This window comes from Nicotiana tabacum, chromosome 23 (assembly GCF_000715075.1).
Source record: "Nicotiana tabacum cultivar K326 chromosome 23, ASM71507v2, whole genome shotgun sequence".
In the NCBI taxonomy this organism is placed as follows: domain Eukaryota; kingdom Viridiplantae; phylum Streptophyta; class Magnoliopsida; order Solanales; family Solanaceae; genus Nicotiana; species Nicotiana tabacum.
Genome location: NC_134102.1, coordinates 138,433,280 through 138,455,052, shown reverse-complemented (window position 1 = coordinate 138,455,052; position 21,773 = coordinate 138,433,280). Strand labels below are relative to the sequence as shown.

The following is a 21,773-nucleotide window of genomic DNA, read 5'->3' as shown; positions in this document are numbered from 1 at the left end:
AAACTCATATGCACATACACACTCTATTTCTTTGGCCACCAATTAATCCTTATACCTACACCTATATATCTTCCTCACATACAACACACAAAGGAGGGGTTTCTCTGCACAAAAAGGGGAGGGGGAACAGACTGAGAGTGGGGGAAAATTGAAAAAAGAGGAGAACTGAGAAACGAAATGAGCAAAAAGTGAGAGAGTAGCGGCCTCAAAAAATCCTTTTCTTTCCCCGTAAAAACCAGCTCTAAAAGCTTCATAACCCACATGAAATCCAGCCATAAAACACCACCTCAAATCATCCCAAACCTTCCCCTCTTTACTACTGAAAAAAGTCACCAAAACACAGCAAAACAGTTTAAAAAACCAACTTCTTGCATCACTAAAAGATCTGCAACTTAAGCTCCATTTTCAGCCCATAAACTCCAAGTTTTAACCACAAAAAACGAGCAGTAATAACCCCTCAACTGCAGTCCCAAACCAGCCGTGACCTACCCTTAAACTCGCCGTCAAAACCACCGTAAAACCCCCGTAACAGCAGCTCATGGAGTTGCCAAGTTTCATTCACAAAATCCCATGAAAATCCCCTCAAATCCATTTTGAATAGTTTCTGGTTCCACCTACTAAAGCACCATAAAAGCAATTTTGAATTTCTCCATTAATCACGTCGAAACTTTGTCACTCGAGGTCGCCGGCGAGTTCTCCATTCCCTGTCCAGTTTGTTCGAGATTTCTCGCCAAGTTTCCATCTTTGTATTCTCATATATATAAGGTCCGTTCCTTTTCTTGGTGCTATATAATTTAGTGATGTTTGAAATCATTTTTATGCTCTATGCTTTTCGCTTAACATAGATAAATCGTGATTTAGTCATTTCTTACGTTAATGTTTAACATTTTAGTCGCTAACTCTTATCTGTTCATTTATGATTAATTTTCTCGTTTAGTTTGAAACAGAGTTGATAAGTATTGAGATTTTGTTAAGGTGCATGTTTGTTTGGGTTCTGATTTTAAACTTTCGAGTAGTTGGTCTAGTAGACAATTGATCCATGGTTTTGCTTCGTTAATTGGATAAGAACGACAAATTTTTCAAATGTTTGAGCTATTAAATTATTTTCTGCCTAGATCTAACATTGTTTGGAATTAATAATCTTGCCCGATTCCTGAATACTCGTATGGGCCAAATAAATATTTTTTCGTCAGGCCCAATTCAATAAGATAAAACTAGGTCACATTTCCACAACTAATTTATTACATTTTTTCACTACTACTCCATAATCATGTCTCACAATAATTTCAAATTAGCTTAGAATATAATTCATGAATAAATGGAATGCTTTAAGCGCGCTTTTAATTGATCTATCACGATTATGTATACGCTCGCGTGACGTAATTATAATTTTCAAAAATTAAAATCAAATAAAGTGTTATTAGTTGTGTACACGTACGTGTGACCTAACTTTGGCACACCAAACAAAACGAGTACATGTACGCGTGACTCGTTTCAAGATAATTTCATAATCACGAATAATCAAGTAATTAAAAGGCGGTAAAATAATAAAATACACATAGGTTCTAAAATACGTAATTAAACAATCTAACTAAGCCAGGTATAATTAAAGCGACCGTGTTAAAATTACGAAATTCGGGAATGCCTAACACCTTCTCCCGGGTTAACAGAATTTCTTACCCGGTCTTCTGGTTTCGCAGACTTTAAAACAGAGTCAAATTTCCTCGATTTGGAATTTTAAAATAAACCGGTGACTTGGGACATCATAAAAATTATCCCAAGTGGCAACTCTGAATTTGAATAAATAATTCCATTTTGAATAATGTCACTTTCATCGGAAAAACTCCCTATCCTTCGGAAAAAAGGAGGCGTGACACACGTGATTATTTAACTCAGCCTAAAACTCGTCTAAACTATCTTTTTTTTTGTCAGTTACCAACTTAAACTATCCGGTGTCCCCAAAAACTATCCTCTTGAACTATATTCCGCTATAACCCCGTATTGGACTTTTAAACGTGCGTATGTCTAACTAATAATTAAGTAGTAAACTAACAAAAATATGGTAGTTTAAGGGGATTTTTAGAGTATTTATGAGTTGCTATGCTTGGAGCAAATTTGCCACATTGTTTGGCAAGTGATTGCATATGGGTTGTTAAGATTTCGAATATTAATCATGAGATTTTTATCATTAGCCCCAAAATCAGTAATCCAAGATGCCATAGATATAATTATTAGCAACGATCTTTTTAATTGCAAAAATAAAGTAGAAAACGAAAGAAATTGAAATGAGGAGAACATTTCCTCTTGGATAAAAAGTTTTCACCTAATACTTCAAGAATACCTTTTCACTGACTCTTTTTTAACAACGGTAGAATTCCAAACTAGTTTCTTACTATGTCTAAGTAGCATAAATATTAGATAAACTTGGACATTTTTAAAAGAGTCACCTAATGATTTCTCTTTAGATAACTTTGTCATTTCTACCCAATTTCTCTTTAACCAAGCAAACGAAAAAAGATTCTCTACTGTTTTATCCTATTCCTATTTTGTCATCTTCCTAGTTTCCAAACAATTCTAAAGTTTCATCTCATGGAAACTTATCCTTGGTGGCCAAGTAACAATGTATTATTGGATAGTAATACAAACTTTTTATTTATTTATGTAAATAAATAAATTTTCTTCTATTATCTTTAGGGACAGCTAAGCCTATTTCCCGCTTCATCCTCCCTCGCGTGACCCATACACTGATACTATTCCACACTCCACGCGACTTTTCTCCTGAAACGGAAAGACTCCAAAAGTCCACCGCGCTCGCCACTCCCCGGCTGTCGTCTTCGCCGGCGACGACGGCGTAAGAACTCTTCGCTCTTCAAAACATTCTAGGTTTTCACTTTTTCTCATCAGTTTTTAGCTTTTATCTAGTTTTACGATGAGTGCTGAGACAAGACCAGTAATCACCTCGCTTGCGAGAACCACATGGAACTCAGAATCGTTATACGAATCGAAACCAGAAGTTATTTCGCAAGCTTCAACTATACCGGAACTGATTTCTTATCTAAAATCGGCTTTTCGTGAGAGGGAATTCTCTCTGGTCGAAAAAATTCTTATGGGCCGAGAAAAGCAGCTGAGGACAGAAATTCAAAATCTTAAAAGGGATTTTGATTTAGCAGAGAAGGCCCATGCTTTAGTTGAACTGGATAAGTTAAATATGGAGGATCAATTGAATAATTTTCAGAGGAAATGTGAGGTACTGAAAAAAGAAAAAGCTGAGGCTGAGGAAAAAGTAAAGGCTTATGAGGAAAACATTAAAGAGTTGGCTGATAGAATGTCAATCCTGGAAGAGGAAATTGCGAAAACGCGTGATGAGGATGTCTCGGTGATCCAACAAATGGCAGAAGATTGGGAAGCGGCGAAGGAGGAGGTTGTAGAGGAAGGTATTATGCTTACATTTTTTTTTTGTTTTTGTTTTTTAATTTTATTTTGTTTTACAGTTTAATTGTGTTTTGTGTCGGCTTTTCAACATTTTAGTTACAGTTATTGAGTGGCAATACTTATCTACATTTATGCATGACTACTGTAATTTTTACTTGGTTGTGGACCTAAGTATTTGTGTGGCACCTAAGGGAGTGACCTAGTGGTCAATGAAGGGGCAGGAGAACTATGAGGTCTCTGAAAAAAATAGTAAGTGATCTCTTCCCATTTGCCTAAGCTTTGGTGCGCAGAGTTAGCACGTGTGCTGGTGGGAGCTAGCATTTACCTAGTGGAACAGTGAGGTGCATGCAAGTTGGTTTGGAAACCACTATATAAAAATAGTATTTGTGTGGAACTGTAAATGTGGTAGACTCTGATTTGGTGATTGTGTGCAGTTGTGGTTTATATTCTTATTTACTTTCAAAGTCTAGCTGCCTAGGAATGACATGGTCACATGGGTGTAGCTGCAGGTAGTGGTAATACGGACTTTGTTTCAACAAAAACAAATATGGATAATTGTCCTGATGCCCAGGCATTGCATCCCATGCCTTCTGCTTGTGGTTCTGCCCAAGTAAATAGCAATCTTTCCAACTTAGGAAAGAAAAGATGTCGTTCAGAAGAAGCAGGTACTTATTCAAACATGTCTTGTTGTTATTTGTGGCGTTTAACCGAGCTCTCAACTAGTTTTGGTTTGAGAAGTGAAGATGTCAGTCCTTTTTCATTCTATGATCAAGAATATTTGCAGTCTTATATCTTGCATTGTATGTAAATTGACCAAGATATTTGCAGCTATATGTTGCATGGTGTGTGAGAGAAAAGTGAAAAAGTCATCATTTTCCTTGGAATTTATTCTTATTCGTTTGAAAACTTTAACAAGCATACTTCGTTGCACAATTGCAGCTTGTGCTTAGCTGAAGAATAGCGAGGTCTTTACCTTGTGTCATATAACATAAATTGAAAAGAAATGCCACCCAGCCTTTTGCATTGCTCTCCCATCCTGTTAAAATTAGTGTAGCAAAGATAGTTGGAAATTAAAATTTAAAATTTCTTGGCGGAAAAGTAGCAAATGAACTCAGCTAGAAAGTGGAGTAGAAGTCAATTTAGCTCCATGTTGAATGACTATTGGATAGCATCAATCATTATATAAATATCTCATGTAACTGTTTGACTAGGAGCTACTGCCAGCAGTTTTGAAGAACATTGGATGTATTAGTTATCAAAGAAGTTCTATCTTACTAATAAATGATAGTTGAACTATATTATGCCTTGTACTAAGGAAGAATAAGTATGACATTTTAAGTCCTCTATCTAATAGTTTAATATACTTTCGGTGAATGCCCCGGTCTCAATGGTTTCAATATTTATAATTATCAAAACCCTGAAACAATATATTGTTACACTAGTAATAGTCTAATAAATGTGCTTGGTTATATCTCTAGATAATGGGGTAATAGTGGCTCCTATTCAAACAAACCTCTGTCGTGATGGCGCCTATCGTGGAACTAGGCAAGCCAACTCATTTTCAAAACAAACCGATATTTTCATTTCAAAGAAAATTTCAAGATTATTTAACATAAAACCTCCATTTAAAGAGTTCAAATCAAAGAAAAACAGAAGTGCGGAAAAGAAAAGCCCGACATCGGGGTGTCACTAGTCATGAGCATATACTACAATCTGTCTAACAATATCAAGGCTAACTCAGCCCGAAAAATAGCTAAATACAACTAGAGGAAGATAAGAGGGAGAAGAGCAGGGGCTGCGATCGCCAAACAGCTACCTTGCTATCTCCAAGAAAATCTGCAACCAAAACACTCAGTAACCGCTACCGTGTCCAGCTATACCTGAATCTGCACACAAGGTGCCTGGAGTAATGTGAGTATGCCAACTCAGTAAGTAACAATAATAAATAAAGACTGATCAGTAGTGACGAGCAATAAAGCATATAACGTTCATATAAGGAAATCTCAGTAAAATACCACATGCTTTTAAAATCAGGATTTAAATCAAACATCTCGTTTAAACCCAGTTCCATTAAAAATCATTTAAAGATATTTTTCCAACAGTTTTTCAAACAAAGGCTCAATGCAAAGGTGAGCAAAAATGATAAAATCATAAACAGCCCCTCGGGCAAAACATCACTCATATACAGCCCCTCGTGCAAATCTCACAGTCACTCGTGCCACTCGGGCATACCTCACAATCACTCTTGCCACTCGGGCATACCTCACAATCACTCTTGCTACTCGGGCATACCTCACAATCACTCTTGCCTCCCAATCACTCAGCACTCGGCACTCGCACTCGGTAGGTACCTGCGCTCACTGGGGGTGTGTACAGACTCCGGAGGGGCTTCTTCAGCCCAAGCGCTATAATCTGCACGGACAACTCACGTGCGATAATAATAAAGTATGCTGCAGGGGCAGCCCCGATCCACACTCATCCTCACAAATCAGGTCCTCGGCCTCACTCAGTCATAAAGTATGCTGCAGGCGGGTAGCCCCGATCCACACTCATCCTCACAAATCAGGCCCTCGGCCTCACTCAGTCATAAAGTATGCTACAGGTGGGCAGCCCCGATCCACACTCATCCTCACAAATCAGGCCACTCGGGCATTTCAGTAAAACAGGGCATTCGGCCCAAAACATTTATATGCATCAAAATAGAGTCACAAAACTGAGTTATGCGGTAAACAAGTATAAACATGACTGAGTATAGATTTTTAATCGAAAACAGTGAGAGGATGGTAAGAAACAGCCCCTAAGGGTCCAAACATCATTGGCGCAAGGCCCAAACATGGCATTCAACCCAATTTACAGAAAATCTTTCTAAAACATATAAGTATCAATGGTTTCAACAAAGTATGCAACTTTACAGTTGCTACGGGACGGACCAAGTCACAAATCCCCAACAGTGCACGCCCACAGGCCCGTCACCTAGCATGTGCGTCACTTTAAAATAGTAGAATGATACGAAATCCGGGGTTTCATACCCTCAGGACTAGATTTACAATCGTTACTTACCTCAAACCGGTCAAATCTCTATCCCGCAATGATCTTGCCTCTGGACTCGGCCTCAAAATGCTCCAAATCTATTCACAATCAGTATAATACCATCAATATACGCTAATGGAATGAATTCCACAAGAAAAGCTTCAAAATTAGACCAAAATTCGAAATTGGCTAAAAAATCACCTGTGGAGCCCACGTTTCGGAACTCGACAAAAGTTACAAAATCCGAAAGCCCATTCAACCACGAGTCTACCCATACCAATTTTACCAAAATCCGACCTCAACTCGACCCTCAAATCTACAAATCTTATTTCCAAATTTCGAAGTTTCAATATCCGATTTACACCTCAAAATCATGTAATCTAGTCGGATTATTCGATGATAATTCAATATTATGGAATAGAAATGATCACAAGGGACTTACCTCAAGTTTTCCTTGAAAATATATCAAAAATCGCCTCTCCTCAAGCTCCAATTTGTCAAAAATGGCAAATAGGACGAAGTCCCTGTTTTTATAATTCTGCCCAGACATCCTCGGTTCTGCCTCGATCTTGGCCCTCGATCCTAGCCCTCGATTCCGGGCTCGATCATGGCTTCAATCGTGGCTCTCGACCCTGAGCTCGATCTGGGCTTCGATCGTGGCCCTTGACCCTGAGCTCGATCTGGGCTCACATCTGGGCTCGATTTCTGGGCAGAAGCAATTTCCAACAGAAGGAAATTGCAGCAGCTGTTCTAGTTCAATTTTTTGATCCGCTAACCATCCAAAACTCACCCGAGGCCCTTGGGACCTCAACCAAATATACCAACAAGTCCTAAAACATCATACGAACTTAGTCGAATCCTCAAATCACCTCAAACAACGCTAAAACCATGAATTACACCCCAATTTAAGCCTAATGAACTTTGAAATTTCTTATTTCTACAAACAACTCCGGAACCTATCAAATCACGTCCGATTGACCTCAAATTTTGCACACAAGTCCTAAATGACATAACAGAGGTATTCCAATTTTCAGAATCGGATTCCGACCCCGATATCAAAAAGTCAAACCCCCGGTCAAACTTCTCAAAAATAAAACTTTCGGCATTTCAAGCCTAATTCCTCTACGGACTTCCAAATAATATTCCGGACATGCTTCTAAGCCCAAAATCACCATACGGAGCTATTGGAATTATCAAAATTCAAATCCGAGGTCGTTTACACATAGGTTCATATCCGGTTCACTTTTCTAACTTAAAATTTTTAATTATGAGATTAAGTGTCTCATTTCACTCCGAGTTCCTTCCGGACTCGAACCAACTAACCCGATATAACATAATATAGCTGAATAACACAAAAAGAAGTAGGAATGGGGAAAACGGGGTTATAACTCTCGAAACGACCGGTCGGGTCGTTACATTTTATCAGGCATGATTTCTGCCGAGCTCGCACGGCTCCAAAAGCCATCAAATCGCTGTGTAGCTTTCACATGCACATACCCGGGGGTGGTCCCACGTCACCCTATTCCATACAGGTCCGATAGCACAGCATGACTGAAATTTCTCAATTCAACCTAGCCCACAAGCCTTCGAATCAAATTTCCAATATCCGAAATTTCCTATAAGATGAGTAGTTTGCATCTACTTACCGTATAAGTCTGAACAATCTGTACCAAAAGCTGTAACCATAACTCAAATACTCAAATTCAAATACCGCATAGCTCGAATGCTCGAACCAATGATTTCAAATCACAATATTGACTCAAATCAATCCAGTGCCAGTAATAAACTCATCAGACAAAACCTCGTTTTCAAAACCTTCGTACACTACCGATGATGAAAGAAACATACCAAATTCATAGCCATTCATTGGACCAACAGGTCATGGAGCTCTCGTTCCTTCTACAAGAACTATAGCCAATTTCAAAGCCGACTTCCGATATTATCCTCCTAATTATACCACAATCAAATCTACTACCATCCATTCTAAGCCTAATGACCTCGTCTCCTCCAACACGACCACTCTAGTGACATGACACATCAATACAATTTAAAGCCACAACTCGTGCAATCCGTGCACCAGATAGCAACATTCCAAATGTACCCAATCGTAACAATGACCCAAACAGGAGAACCGTTCCGCAAGCTCGACGAGTACCACCCCGACGCAATGCTAAGAACCCATCACACACCGCAGAACCATAACACACGAATCTTACACGAGGGATCATATTTCCACATAACTCTGCTGCAGTACGCGACCCTATCCAAATACTGGTCCATATGAAACACCTCAAGTCACCCTGCTAAAAATCAATAACCATGCGCAATTCGACATCAAGTACCCAAAGTGCATTACCATAACCACAGAGAAGCAAACGACACCATGCCACATAAAACCCGAAAGAACACGACCAATACGTCATCAACTAAGCAATATCCAATACTATTCTCGCTCAAATTCCGCTATAAGGCCACAATAGAACCACACCATATGTGCATATAACCACGAATCCCAACTCCTCGTAGCATAGAAGAGTAACTCACCGATCATTTCAGAGTACGAATAAGCTTCACATCAACCGAATGGCACATCCTCACATAAAACCCGAAAGAACACGACCAATACGTCATCAACTAAGCAATATCCAATACTATTCTCGCTCAAATTCCGCTATAAGGACACAATAGAACCGCACCATATGTGCATATAACCACGAATCCCAACTCCTCGTAGCATAGAAGAGTAACTCACCGATCATTTCAGAGCACGAATAAGCTTCACATCAACCGAATGGCACATCCTTCAACAATAGCAATATGAAGCCAATCAATCCGGCTCGGTGTAGAATACGCATCCTAATTGGGCCTACCAATGGGCCCCGAATCAACTATGGTCCGCCACCAATAGATAAACAACCTCCGAAAGTCCACAATGACGGAATCATAACACCTTCTATCATCTGGCTAGCTCCGGCCACAACTTCACAGTCCACCACCATGAAACAATCTACTCATGAGAACTCCCAATCTTCAATTCCATAGAACACATGAATCACCCTATTTGATTCCACCTCCACCGCTAGAATGCCTAACACCTCTCTCATACACAATCCTCCCACGAGAAATACTTTGAAACTTCTTCCGTGCCACCTGGCAAAATTTGAATATCGACAGTCGATCAACCAGCAGAGTGCCGCAATACCAGCGAAGTACCCATAAATCAAAACACACTTCAAAACACACTGCCCCTTCTGAAATGTACACTCTCATCAAGCTATACCAGATAGTAATACCATTTACCTAGTCATCGAAAATCGTTCATGCTGCCTAAGAATTTATGTCCTTCCCTTCAAAACTGAACTGTGACCTGGTACATGTAAATCCTATTCCCGCACAACACACCACATCTATTATGCCATCATGTGACAAGCATAAGAATTCCATTATCAACTCTGAGTCACTAGCAATTACATACCTTATTAGTCAGAAACTTCTTTCTTGCTTCTTTCTAGGAGAAAATCATAACACACAACACGCTCCGTACATCGGTAGAAATTATCCGGTTTAAATCATGGTAGGACCCATCATGAACACTTTGAAATCCATTTGCACATAATCAAGCTATGTGAACCGAATTCCTCTAACTTCACCAAGCCACACAGGTTGCCAAATCCGGGAGCATTGCCACGAAGCACCTGTAGATACTAGCCACGTCATAAGTACACAAATAACCGATCATACCCATTATTGTGCTACCCCAACCTACTTCCAAACTTTCCTATTTCCCCAAGTCCTTTCTAAATTGCCTTCAAATTGCTATTTTATTTCCTTATTAGAACACTACTATCCTTAACTAAAACTTGCCCCACGAACTCTAGCATAGAATCGCACCGCCCTAAGGCTTATAAGCCGCCGAATACCCCTTTTTTTTTATGTATTCCAAAGGTTCAACAACCAAACATGCTTACTCCGAAGAGACTTTATAGGAACCTAAAACCGTTTCCTTCACCTTCTTGATACTGAAATGCATAATTCACAATGATATGAGATGCAACGAGTCTCAACACCGTTCAATGCGACTCCCAGTTTTCTAGCCATATTTATAAATTTTGAATCCATTGTAACCATTCTCGAATTAACTGACCAAACGGACCGAAACGATATGTGCCCCATTAGCACATCAACACCCAAGGGAATAAAGAGTAACCCTCACTCCTACGCAACCGAGCAAATTCCCGCTCCATGTACACTACATTCTCTGTGAATAAACACCCAATTATTTTTATGGTCCTCCTATAACCATAGAGTGTAATACAACTTGTGTCCAGAAATTCCTTTACCCGAGTCATCCTCGATCTCGACCTCTGCAAGTCATAACTGATTCACCGGTATACCCCGAACCGAAACTAATACGACCCATAACCATGCAATCAACTCGTAGATAGCAGATTCCCCCACTTAGCCTTAAGCTGCAATTATATAAAATTAGAACCCGTAAGGATTTCTCCTTCTCAATTACCAAGGTCTCGCACCGTTAACCTGCCAGACTTCTCGAAGTCTTTTATTAAGCCTTTTATGAACATTCTGAATCTCCAGTCAAAATTACACACGCGACCTCCTACTGGGTAGCTAGTGATATTCCTCACAAAAGCTTCATCAACATCACGCCACCGCTAGCTGCACACAGGAGATAACCCACATGTGGAATTCCTTACCGACATCTCCCAATGACACTGCACTGAGTGCAACAACCACGAAATTCGTAAATTCCCCCGAGTTCATGCTCGCCCACCATTTATATAAGTCTGCACTTTCCCTATTGACTTCAACTGTACGTCAACAATACCTTCCGAACTCAAGTCATATTGCACCTGGCACAATAATCAAATCTTCACGCCTCTATTCATTTCAAACACACTCCTTTCTGCCATATTCAATTTAGAGTATGCAGAGTATGCAGGCTGATTCACATATTAACACGATTCCAAACCATTCTACACTTTTTCAAGGCGCACGACTACCCTACTAGTGAATTCATATGCTAATCTGTCATTCTTACTTCGGTTAAACCATCTCCTTTAAGAAACTTCTCAACCTCTACTTCTCCTACTTGACCTGCTAGTACTTCAACCACCGCGAACACTTCCCGCCATGTCTTCCCTCATACTTTGCTACCCAACTGCTGCATCAAATCGAAATGTATTTCTGTCGCACCTTAACCAATAAAATATTACCGACTCTAAGTCTCTTCAAAGATTATCTTTCCCGAGCCATCAACATCAAAATACTCATTCGCAACCACCATTACTACACAACCACTTACTCTTCTTGAGTTCAAACTCATTGACAGACATGAGAATTTAATTTGCCCCAAAATTTAACAACGTGAAAGATCCTTCAAAACATTCACTCGAGACGGTACGTCGCATCAAAACAAAAATCAAGCACCCAATGGCCTTCCTTTACATTTCAAGAAAACACTTCTCGTCACATTCACATAGTCTTAACACTTCCCGCAGTTACGGCATACTCACCACAAAGCCATTCCACTGCTCATCGAGCCACAATTCAACTCCTAGGGACATTATCGGACATATGAGTCCAAATGTATAGGTTACAACTGAAGCTACCGAGCCTAAGCTGCGGTCTAACCATGGCTTCAAGTCCTCCAGACTAGCCCATCACCAAAACACATAATACACATCTCGAACCTCGTTCATAGAATCACAAACCGGCGATGCACAACAGATACCGAGCGCTCATGTGCGCATACGAGGTGCGTGGAAGGAATTCAAAGAGCTATGTCTCAAGCTGAATCATTTTCGCACGATAGAGTACAAGAAAGTAAAGTTTCCTAAAGGTTCTGCAGCCTCCTGAAGATAGGTACAGACGTCTCCATACCGATCCGCAAGACTCTACTAAACCCACTCATGACTCGTGAGACCTATGTAACCTAGGCTTTGATACCAATCTCTCACGACCTAAACAAACCTCTGTCGTGATGGCGCCTATCGTGGAACTAGGCAAGCCGACTCATTTTCAAAACAAACCGATATTTTCATTTCAAAGAAAATTTCAAGGTTATTTAACATAAAACCTCCATTTAAAGAGTTCAAATCAAAGAAAAACAGAAGTGCGGAAAAGAAAAGCCCGACATCGGGGTGTCACTAGTCATGAGCATATACTACAATCTGTCTTAACAATATCAGGGCTAACTCATCCCGGAAAATAGCTAAATACAACTAGAGGAAGATAAGAGGGAGAAGAGCAGGGGCTGCGATCGCCAAACAGCTACCTTGCTATCTCCAAGAAAATCTGCAACCAGAACACTCAGTAACCGCTACCGTGTCCAGCTATACCCGAATCTGCACACAAGGTGCCTGGAGTAACGTGAGTACGCCAACTCAGTAAGTAACAACAATAAATAAAGACTGAGCAGTAGTGACGAGCAATAAAGCATATAACGTTCATATCAGGAAATCTCAGTAAAATACCACATGCTTTTAAAATCAGGATTTGGATCAAACATCTCGTTTAAACCCAGTTCCAGTAAAAATCATTTAAAGATATTTTTCCAACAGTTTTTCAAACAAAGGCTCAATGCAAAGGTGAGCAAAAATGATAAAATCATAAACAGCCCCTCGGGCAAAACATCACCCATATACAGCCCCTCGTGCAAACCTCACAGTCACTCGTGCCACTCGCGCATACCTCACAATCATTCTTGCCACTCGGGCATACCTCACAATCACTCTTGCCACTCGGGCATACCTCACAATCACTCTTGCCTCCCAATCACTCGGCATTCGGCATTCGCACTCAGTAGGTACCTACGCTCACTGGGGGTGTGTATAGACTCCGGAGGGGCTCCTTCAGCCCAAGCGCTATAATCTGCACGGACAACTCACGTGCGATAATAATAAAGTATGCTGCAGGCGGGCAGCCCCGATCCACACTCATTCTCACAAATCAGGCCTTCGGCTCACTCAGTCATAAAGTATGCTGCAGGCGGGCAGCCCCGATCCACACTCATCCTCACAAATCAGGCCACTCGGGCATTTCAGTAAAACAGGGCATTCGGCCCAAAACATTTATATGCATCAAAATAGAGTCATAAAGCTGAGTTATGCGGTAAACAAGTATAAACATAACTGAGTATAGATTTTCAATTGAAAACAGTGAGAGGATGGTAAGAAACAGCCCCTAAGGGTCCAAACAGCATTGATGCAAGGCCCAAACATGGCATTCAACCCAATTTACAGAAAATCTTTCTAAAACGTATAAGTATCAATGGTTTCAACAAAGTATGCAACTTTACAGTTGCTACGGGACGGACCAAGTCACAAATCCCCAACAGTGCACGCCCACAAGCCCGTCACCTAGCATGTGCGTCACTTCAAAATAGTAGAATGATACGAAATCCGGGGTTTCATACCCTCAGGACTAGATTTACAATCGTTACTTACCTCAAACCGGTCAAATCTCTATCCCGCAATGATCTTGCCTCTGGACTCGGCCTCCAAATGCTCCAAATCTATTCACAATCAGTATAATACCATCAATATACGCTAATGGAATGAATTCCACAAGAAAAGCTTCAAAATTAGACCAAAACCCGAAATTGGCTCAAAAATCGCCTGTGGGGCCCACGTCTCGGAACCCGACAAAAGTTACAAAATCCGAAAGCCCATTCAACCACGAGTCTACCCATACCAATTTTACCAAAATCCGACCTCAACTCGACCCTCAAATCTACAAATCTTATTTCCAAATTTCTAAGTTCCAATCTCCGATTTACACCTCAAAATCATGTAATCTAGTCGGATTATTCGATGATAATTCAATATTATGGAGTAGAAATGATCACAAGGGACTTACCTCAAGTTTTCCTTGAAAATATATCAAAAATCGTCTCTCCTCAAACTCCAATTTGTCAAAAATGGCAAATGGGACGAAGTCCCTGTTTTTATAATTCTGCCCAGACATCCTCGGTTCTGCCTCGATCTTGGCCTTCGATCTTGTCCTCGATCCTGGCCGTCGACTCCGGGCTCAATTATGGCTTCGATCGTGGCCCTCGACCCTGAGCTCGATCTGGGCTTCGATCGTGGCCCTCGACCCTGAGCTCGATCTGGGCTCACATCTGGGCTCGATTTCTGGGCAGAAGCAATTTCCAACAGAAGGAAATTGCAGCAGCTGTTCTAGTTCAATTTTTTGATCCGCTAACCAATTGAAACTCATCCGAGGCCCTCGGGACCTCAACCAAATATACTAACAAGTCCTAAAACATCATATGAACTTAGTCGAATCCTCAAATCACCTCAAACAACGCTAAAACCATGAATTACACCCCAATTCAAGCCTAATGAACTTTGAAATTTCTAATTTCTACAAACAACTCCGGAACCTATCAAATCACGTCCGATTGACCTCAAATTTTGCACACAAGTCCTAAATGACATAAAAGAGGTATTCCAATTTTCAGAATCGGATTCCGACCCCGATATCAAAAAGTCAACCCCCGGTCAAACTTCTCAAAAATAAAACTTTCGGCATTTCAAGCCTAATTCCTCTACGAACTTTCAAATAATATTCCGGACACGCTTCTAAGCCCAAAATCACCATACGGAGCTATTGGAATCATCAAAATTCAAATCCGAGGTCGTTTACACATAGGTCCATATCCGGTCCACTTTTCTAACTTAAAATTTTCAATAATGAGACTAAGTATCTCATTTCACTCCGAGTTCCTTCCGGACTCGAACCAACTAACCCGATATAACATAATATAGCTGAATAACACAAAAAGAAGTAGGAATGGGGAAACGGGGTTATAACTCTCGAAACGACCGGTCGGGTCGTTACAAATAGTGGCTCCTATTGTTAGTTTCTGATGCTCCTAATTTGAGAATTACTTGCTATAATTTGAAGTTGAGCTTTTTGTAGTCACTTTTACACTTTTGGCATGACTCAAAGACCATTAGAAGGCCTCGGTTTTCTTTCCTTTCAACTCTACATACCTAGGCTTACCATTGGGATCATCATACAAATCACAAGGAATCTGGAGTGGGGCTATTGAGAAGTTTGAGAAAAGATTGGCCTCCTGGAAAATGCAGTACCTCTCTATGGGGGGTAGATTAACGCTTATTAACAGTGTGTTGGATAGTATTCCTACTTACTTCATGTCATTATTCTCAATTCCAGTTAAAGTGAAAAAGAGGCTAGATCAAATTAGTTGAAACTTCTTATGGGAAGGCAACAGTCAAAGTCACAAATTTCATTTGGTTAAATGGCCAAAGGTTATTTTACCAAAGGAGCATGGAGGATTGGGTGTTAAGGATTTGGCATTACATAATAAGAGTATGCTAATGAAATGGCATTGGAGGTATAATTTGGAGGACCCTGGTTTGTGGAAATCAGTGATTAATGCTAAACATGGTGTGAGGAACAACTGGTGCACAAGTCATAGCAGATCACCTCATGGTACAGGCCTATGGAAACACATATCCAGTTTATGGGATGAGTTCCAACTTAACTCAAAACTCAAGTTAGGGAGTGGGACACTCATCAAGTTTTGGAAAGACAAGTGGCCGGGAACAATGGCACTAAAAGATGAATTTCCAAATTTGTACCTGCTGGCAGTAGATCAAGAATCCACTGTAGAACAATGTTTGGCAGAACAACTCTTGGGACCCTCAATTCAGGAGACATTTTCAAGATTGGGAGATAAATGACCTAATGGAATTGCTGGCCAAACTAGCACAGATTGCTGTCAAACCCCAGCTGAAGGACAAACTGGAATGGGGGGACGGGAAATTTACAGTGAAGAAAGCATATGCACACCTATGCTCCAACAATGATCTGATAAACAATTGGCCATGGAAACTAATTTGGAGAACAAAAATGCCTCGCAAAGTGATTTGTTTCAGTTGGGTTGCCTTAAATGAAGCATGCCTCACACAAGACAACCTCAGCAGAAGGAGTATACCAATGGTGAATAGGTGCTACATGTGCAATTTGGATTCTGAAAGTGTTAGACATCTCTTTTTGCACTGTCCTTTAGCATGTGATATTTGGAACATGTTCCTCTCTATTTTTGGACTAGCCTGGGTCAAGCCTAACAGCATCAAGGAAGCATATGAATGTTGGTGTTCATGGAGAGTTGGTAAATCCATCAAAAAAATTTGGGTAATGGTACTTGCTGCTATCTTTTGGTGCATCTGGAATGAAAGGAACCGTAGATCTTTTGATGGGATCTCAACTCCGAGCGATGTAGTCAAAGCAAAATGTTTATTGAATTTGTTTAGTTGGCTAAATCACGCACCTGTAACTAGTTCTGTTCAATTTTTTGATTGTGTCTGCTCCCTAGTGATAGAATAGTTTTTTTGTGTGTATATGAGCAGACACCATCTCTTAATTGTAATCTTTTGCCTGCATTCGCTGGATGCTTTTAATGAATTCTCCTTACTTCATCAAAAAAAAAAAAACTCTTGTGTAGTATAACCATGACTCTGATTTGAGGTTCTGCACATGATGATTGATTCTAGGAACAATCTGTATACATTTTAGAGGTAATGTGCATATACACATCCACACAAACACTGGTGTATTCATGTGCATTCTATTGATGGCTCGCATACTTTAGTGAAGACAAGTGTTTCTGACACCGACATGCTCGCGCAAATTGAATAAATTCTTGGTGCTTTCTTTCAGACCCTCTCCCTGTCATCTCGGCTTGTGAGAATAGAGCACCTATTGTAGATCTATCAGCATGTGAAGCAGGAGACTCCATCAAGAATAACTTGGATACAGTACCTGGCAGGGCTGGGTCTTCAATTGTTGTTCTCATTAGCGACAGTGATGATGAGAAGGCAATGGCATGTGTTTCAAACAGTGATGGTGTAGGTAGGAATTTAACATTTCCTAAGCAGATAAAAGAAGAGGTTATAGAGGAATTCTCTACTTCATTGTCCAAGAGGAAAAGAAGTTTAATTGAGAGTGACAAGGGTGATGGTAATGGAAAGCTGTCCTTTGCTCATGGCAGTTCCCATAAAACGGGGTTCATAAGAGACTGTGATGACAAAGACGAAAGGAAGTTTTATTCTCAACTTTCTTCCAAGTCTGATATGTACAAGCTTAATGGGATTAGTGATAGTTCGTCGGATTCAGACAATGATTTGAGTGACAAAAGTATGGAAATGCTAATCAAAAGAATTAAAGGTAAAACGTTTTTCTCGGAAGATGGTTTAAGATCATCCTTTGAGAAGGATGCTGAACTCAGCATGAACGCGATATGTGCACTTTATAGGCAGCAGATTTCTCCAAACTTCTCTTCCAAGGGCCTCTCTTTTACCAAGAGTCAGGGGTTGAGTCAATCTGATAAAATCAGGTACGTGCAATTACTGCCTGATCCTTTGACAGGTTTATCTTTCTAGTGGTAACATTATTAGCTTGATTATTAAACTGCTATTTGACCTTACCAGCATAACCACTAAGCAAGTATTGCTGTAAGTGGTTAATAGCAAGAAAGATGTTTCTTCCAATGCCATAATTCTTGGCAATGTGCTGTTCATTTTGTAGATATATTCACTAATAGGTGAATGCATTAATGCATCCTTCTTGTCCTGCTGAAAAAGGACTCGCAACTCACAGTTGATAGAGGAAATCAGAATAGAATTCTATTGTAAATGTGAAACTTGTTTTGCAAATTAAAATTGAATGAACAATGAGATTGAATACCTAATTGCAGTGTAATGACCTTAATATTGCATGCGACATAAAATAATTCATTCTTAATTTGATTTAATGGTATTACAAGTTTCTCCAAAATAAGTTCATAGTGTGAAATTTGGGACTGACAATCCACTGTCAAAAGTTTTATAAAGTAATACTTTTTCATGCTAAGTGTACTGTTTCTCAAATGCACCATGCTTCCGATTGCCTATAAAAGTCACTAATTGGGTTTATTTACGTAAAAGAATGTCTACGAACCCTCTCAAAGTCCTAATGGTATGTCTTCTTGGGTTGTATAAGGTGCAATGCCTACTTTTGATTTTACAACATGATAGCGTATTGGATTCAATAGTACTTTTTAAATAACTACGTTTTCCTTGCCTCTATCCTTGAGCATGGGCTCTTATTTTTGCTTCAGTCGTAATTACATCTTTCAACTTTCATTTCCTTAAAGGTCTCTAGTTAACTTATTGAAGATAAAAATGATGTCTAGTCAATCCAGATGTTTAATTTACGATAATCAAATCAAAAAGTGGGGAACAACTAATCTTAAGTTAACTGAACTCATGTATATTGAGAAAAAAGGTAACCAAACCTTTCATTTTTGCCTGATTTACCTATGTCTTGTTTCTAGCAGATGACATGGGCGCTTGTGTGGATTTTTCAAAATGTTGAGAATACATGTTGAAAATTTAGTCCTGGTTCATGAAAAGTTATAGATGAGTTATTTTGTTTCTAAAAGGTTATGTGAACCTCCTCTTCATTGGATTGCACTGATTGATTCTCATTGCTGTCTGTTACAGTATTATCTGTCTCTGCATGGTTTTGCCTGTTAAGGTCTTCGTAACATGAGATCAATCAAATTTTATCCTTGAAGCACACTTTCATGTCTTTGGGCTTTAGGTATTAGTAAATTTGTCCTTGTATTCTTCACGCACTTCTTTTAAGCTTCAGCTTTTCTTTGGTGCTAACGAGGCTGAACTTGAAAGGAACATTTAAAGCTGCCTTCATTTGACGGATTAACTCACGTATGGCTTCTGCAAGACTTAAAACTTTCCTCTTTTCTTGGCAGCAATGCTCAAGTAACTGTGTGTTTGAACGACTTAATGTAGAGGTTGGTGTCCAAAAATTCCAGAAGTACGCCATTTTTTGGGTCTACATTAGGTTCAAGGTGGTTAGTACCAAAATTGTGAAGTTGAAAGTTAGAAGGTGGGAGTAGTGAAAACATAGGAAGCAAAGACACTTATAACACCAAAACACAAGGGCAACATGCAAATTAAGTAGAAACATTTAAGATGGGATTGTCTACTGTAAGGATTGTGTAAAAATACAGACCCAAGACATATATTTGTGACAAGCTTATTGTGGGGGTAAGTGATTGGATCCAGTTCTGACTACTTGATCAGATTGCTGGATTTGTTTCATCCAATTGTTGAAATGGAACATGCAATATCCAGTTTCTTTTTATAATCAATTTGATTGTTTTTCTCGTGGCTTTGTATTTTAGTTTCTTTAAACTGGTACTATATCCTTTATACTTTCTATAAGATTTTTCATGTGTTTTTTTGCAGCATAACTGCTTTGGGTGAATATCTGATCGATGGGGATCCACAACATAAACTCAGAAAAGCCGTGGTGGAAGTACGTCCAAAGGATCGTGCAGAATGTAAAAGATTAGCAACTAAGTACTGCCACCAACTATATCAGATATACCTTAGTAAGGAGGATCATCTGTTTCGCCCTGGAGCTATATTCTAGTTTACCAGATAAGCTATCTCCCTTTTTGCTACGCAAATGCTGCTTCTGACAAAACTTTACTATGGACTTACATATTTTGATCACTCCCAGTCCCAACTATTGCTGCACAAGATGGAAGCTTTTGCTGTTTGTGGCAGTTTTTACTAGCAGGTAGAAACCAAGATATGTCACTCTGATTCATTTTTGTGACTTTTGGTGTGCATAGCTGATTATGGATAGTTAACAACTGGTACAAATATACTATAGGTTTTATGGTCATAGATGATTCTAGAGATGTAAAAAGTTAGGGGTGGTGTTTCTGCCAGTTTGGGTATTTTGTATATCCATGATGAAAACTCGTTCTCTTTTAAATGTAAAAAAAATTCTTATATTGGGCGCTTTTGGCTTTGACACCTCTTGATACAATGTCGAAGGAGATGGCTTTGATTTAGCTTTAAAAGACCTTAACTTATACTAAGTTTTACTTTTAAATATTTATTTTAAAAGTATATCTTGTTAACCAATGGAACTAAATTAGTATGTTCGGACTTGCTATAATGAATCAGAATGACACTACCCCATTATTCCAAGGGTATAGCTGGATGGTAATTGGGATGTAACACCACCAACACCAACAAATCCAGCTTAATCTCATACGTAGGGTATAGGAGGATAGTGTGTATGCAGCCTTATCCTATAAAGGGTAGTCTTCCCTCTTGACAAAAGGTTTTGGATTCAACCTTGAAAATGGATAACCCTTTGATAAAGAGTGACTAGGATAGGCAAAATGAATAGAATGGGACTATCAGATGTAAATGGGATAATTGAGATCTATCTATTCTTGATCAGAGTGTTGATACCTAGTACACTACCCCTTACTCAAAAGCAGAAAAAGAAATTGAACCATAGGTAACCCAATGAGCTGGAAATGACTTTGGTGGAAAGCAACCAATGTGTGAATGAGGTTAAGTTTGGTCCCATTGGAGTTCCACGTGATACAGAGAAAAGACACCTTCATTAGCCATTTTGCAGCTGCAGATGGTGGCGGCTCGACAACCGTAGCTTCCTTACCATTGCCCAACAGACGTGGATGCCATGCCCAACAGACGTGGATAATTCATTGCCACTACATTATATATACAGTCAAACATCTTTATAACAGCCTCATTTGTTCCGAAATTTTTTTGCTGCTATAATGAAGTATTGTTATAGAGAACATATATTATAACATAATATAATATTCAGTTTCGAGAAAAACTCGACTTTTACAGTGAATGACTATTATATAAGGACGGTGTTACGGAGAAGTCTGACGTATTTCTTCCGCATAGAAATTTCATTTTGAACCCAACAAAGCGCCAACCACAATACAAAGTATGTTTTCTTTTCTACTTTCATATAGTTACAAGCTGGTATTTGACTTCTATGGTACCGCATCCTTCTCATTCCAATTTAGAGGGTTACCTTTCACAATTATAGAAGTAAAGATCATAGTGTAAGATTGGAGCTGTACTTTCCGTATGCCAGTTAGTCTTAGATATTTCTCGATCATCAAGAAAAGAAAAAAAGAAGTAGAATTATACTTTATTGAGAATGAATTTAAGTTGTATATGTTGATAAGTGACAGTATAAAAAATATTTATGCATACAATCAACTGATCAAGTCTCTATAACATAATTATAGATAAATTTAATAAAAAAGATAAATAATCTGGTATTGCATGTTAAACTGCATTAATAGGGTAAAAAGATCTGTATAACATTAATACGTACAACTTAATTAAACTCATTGGGTATATACTAAAATCTCATCAAGAATCTTTTCTCTTCTGACTTTCCTTTTT

General features: G+C 39.3%; 1 protein-coding gene across 2 annotated transcripts; it reads left to right on the top strand.

The window, feature by feature from the left end:
* Positions 1-2,683: 2,683 nt before the first annotated feature.
* On the top strand, positions 2,684-20,335 carry LOC107816052 (uncharacterized). Of its 2 annotated transcripts, none has more exons than XM_075246066.1 (4): positions 2,684-3,434; positions 3,942-4,097; positions 17,173-17,848; positions 19,764-20,335. In XM_075246066.1, exons 1-4 carry the CDS (start codon positions 2,930-2,932, stop codon positions 19,948-19,950), a joined length of 1,524 nt encoding a protein of 507 aa, XP_075102167.1. In that variant the 5' UTR covers positions 2,684-2,929; the 3' UTR covers positions 19,951-20,335. The 2 variants fall into 2 exon arrangements, with proteins under 2 accessions (XP_075102167.1, XP_075102166.1); XM_075246065.1 differs by having other exon boundaries at positions 2,687-3,434; positions 3,936-4,097.
* Positions 20,336-21,773: the final 1,438 nt, after the last annotated feature.

What these genes read in the sequence shown, in the direction of transcription:
- LOC107816052 (XM_075246065.1), top strand. Translation starts at nt 2,930, where the DNA reads ATGAGTGCTGAGACAAGACCAGTAATCACCTCGCTTGCGAGAACCACA. An exon ending in ATGTCGTTCAGAAGAAGCAG is followed by an intron (nt 4,098 to 17,172) that starts GTACTTATTCAA and finishes GCTTTCTTTCAG; the next exon opens with ACCCTCTCCCTGTCATCTCG. An exon ending in AGTCAATCTGATAAAATCAG is followed by an intron (nt 17,849 to 19,763) that starts GTACGTGCAATT and finishes GTTTTTTTGCAG; the next exon opens with CATAACTGCTTTGGGTGAAT.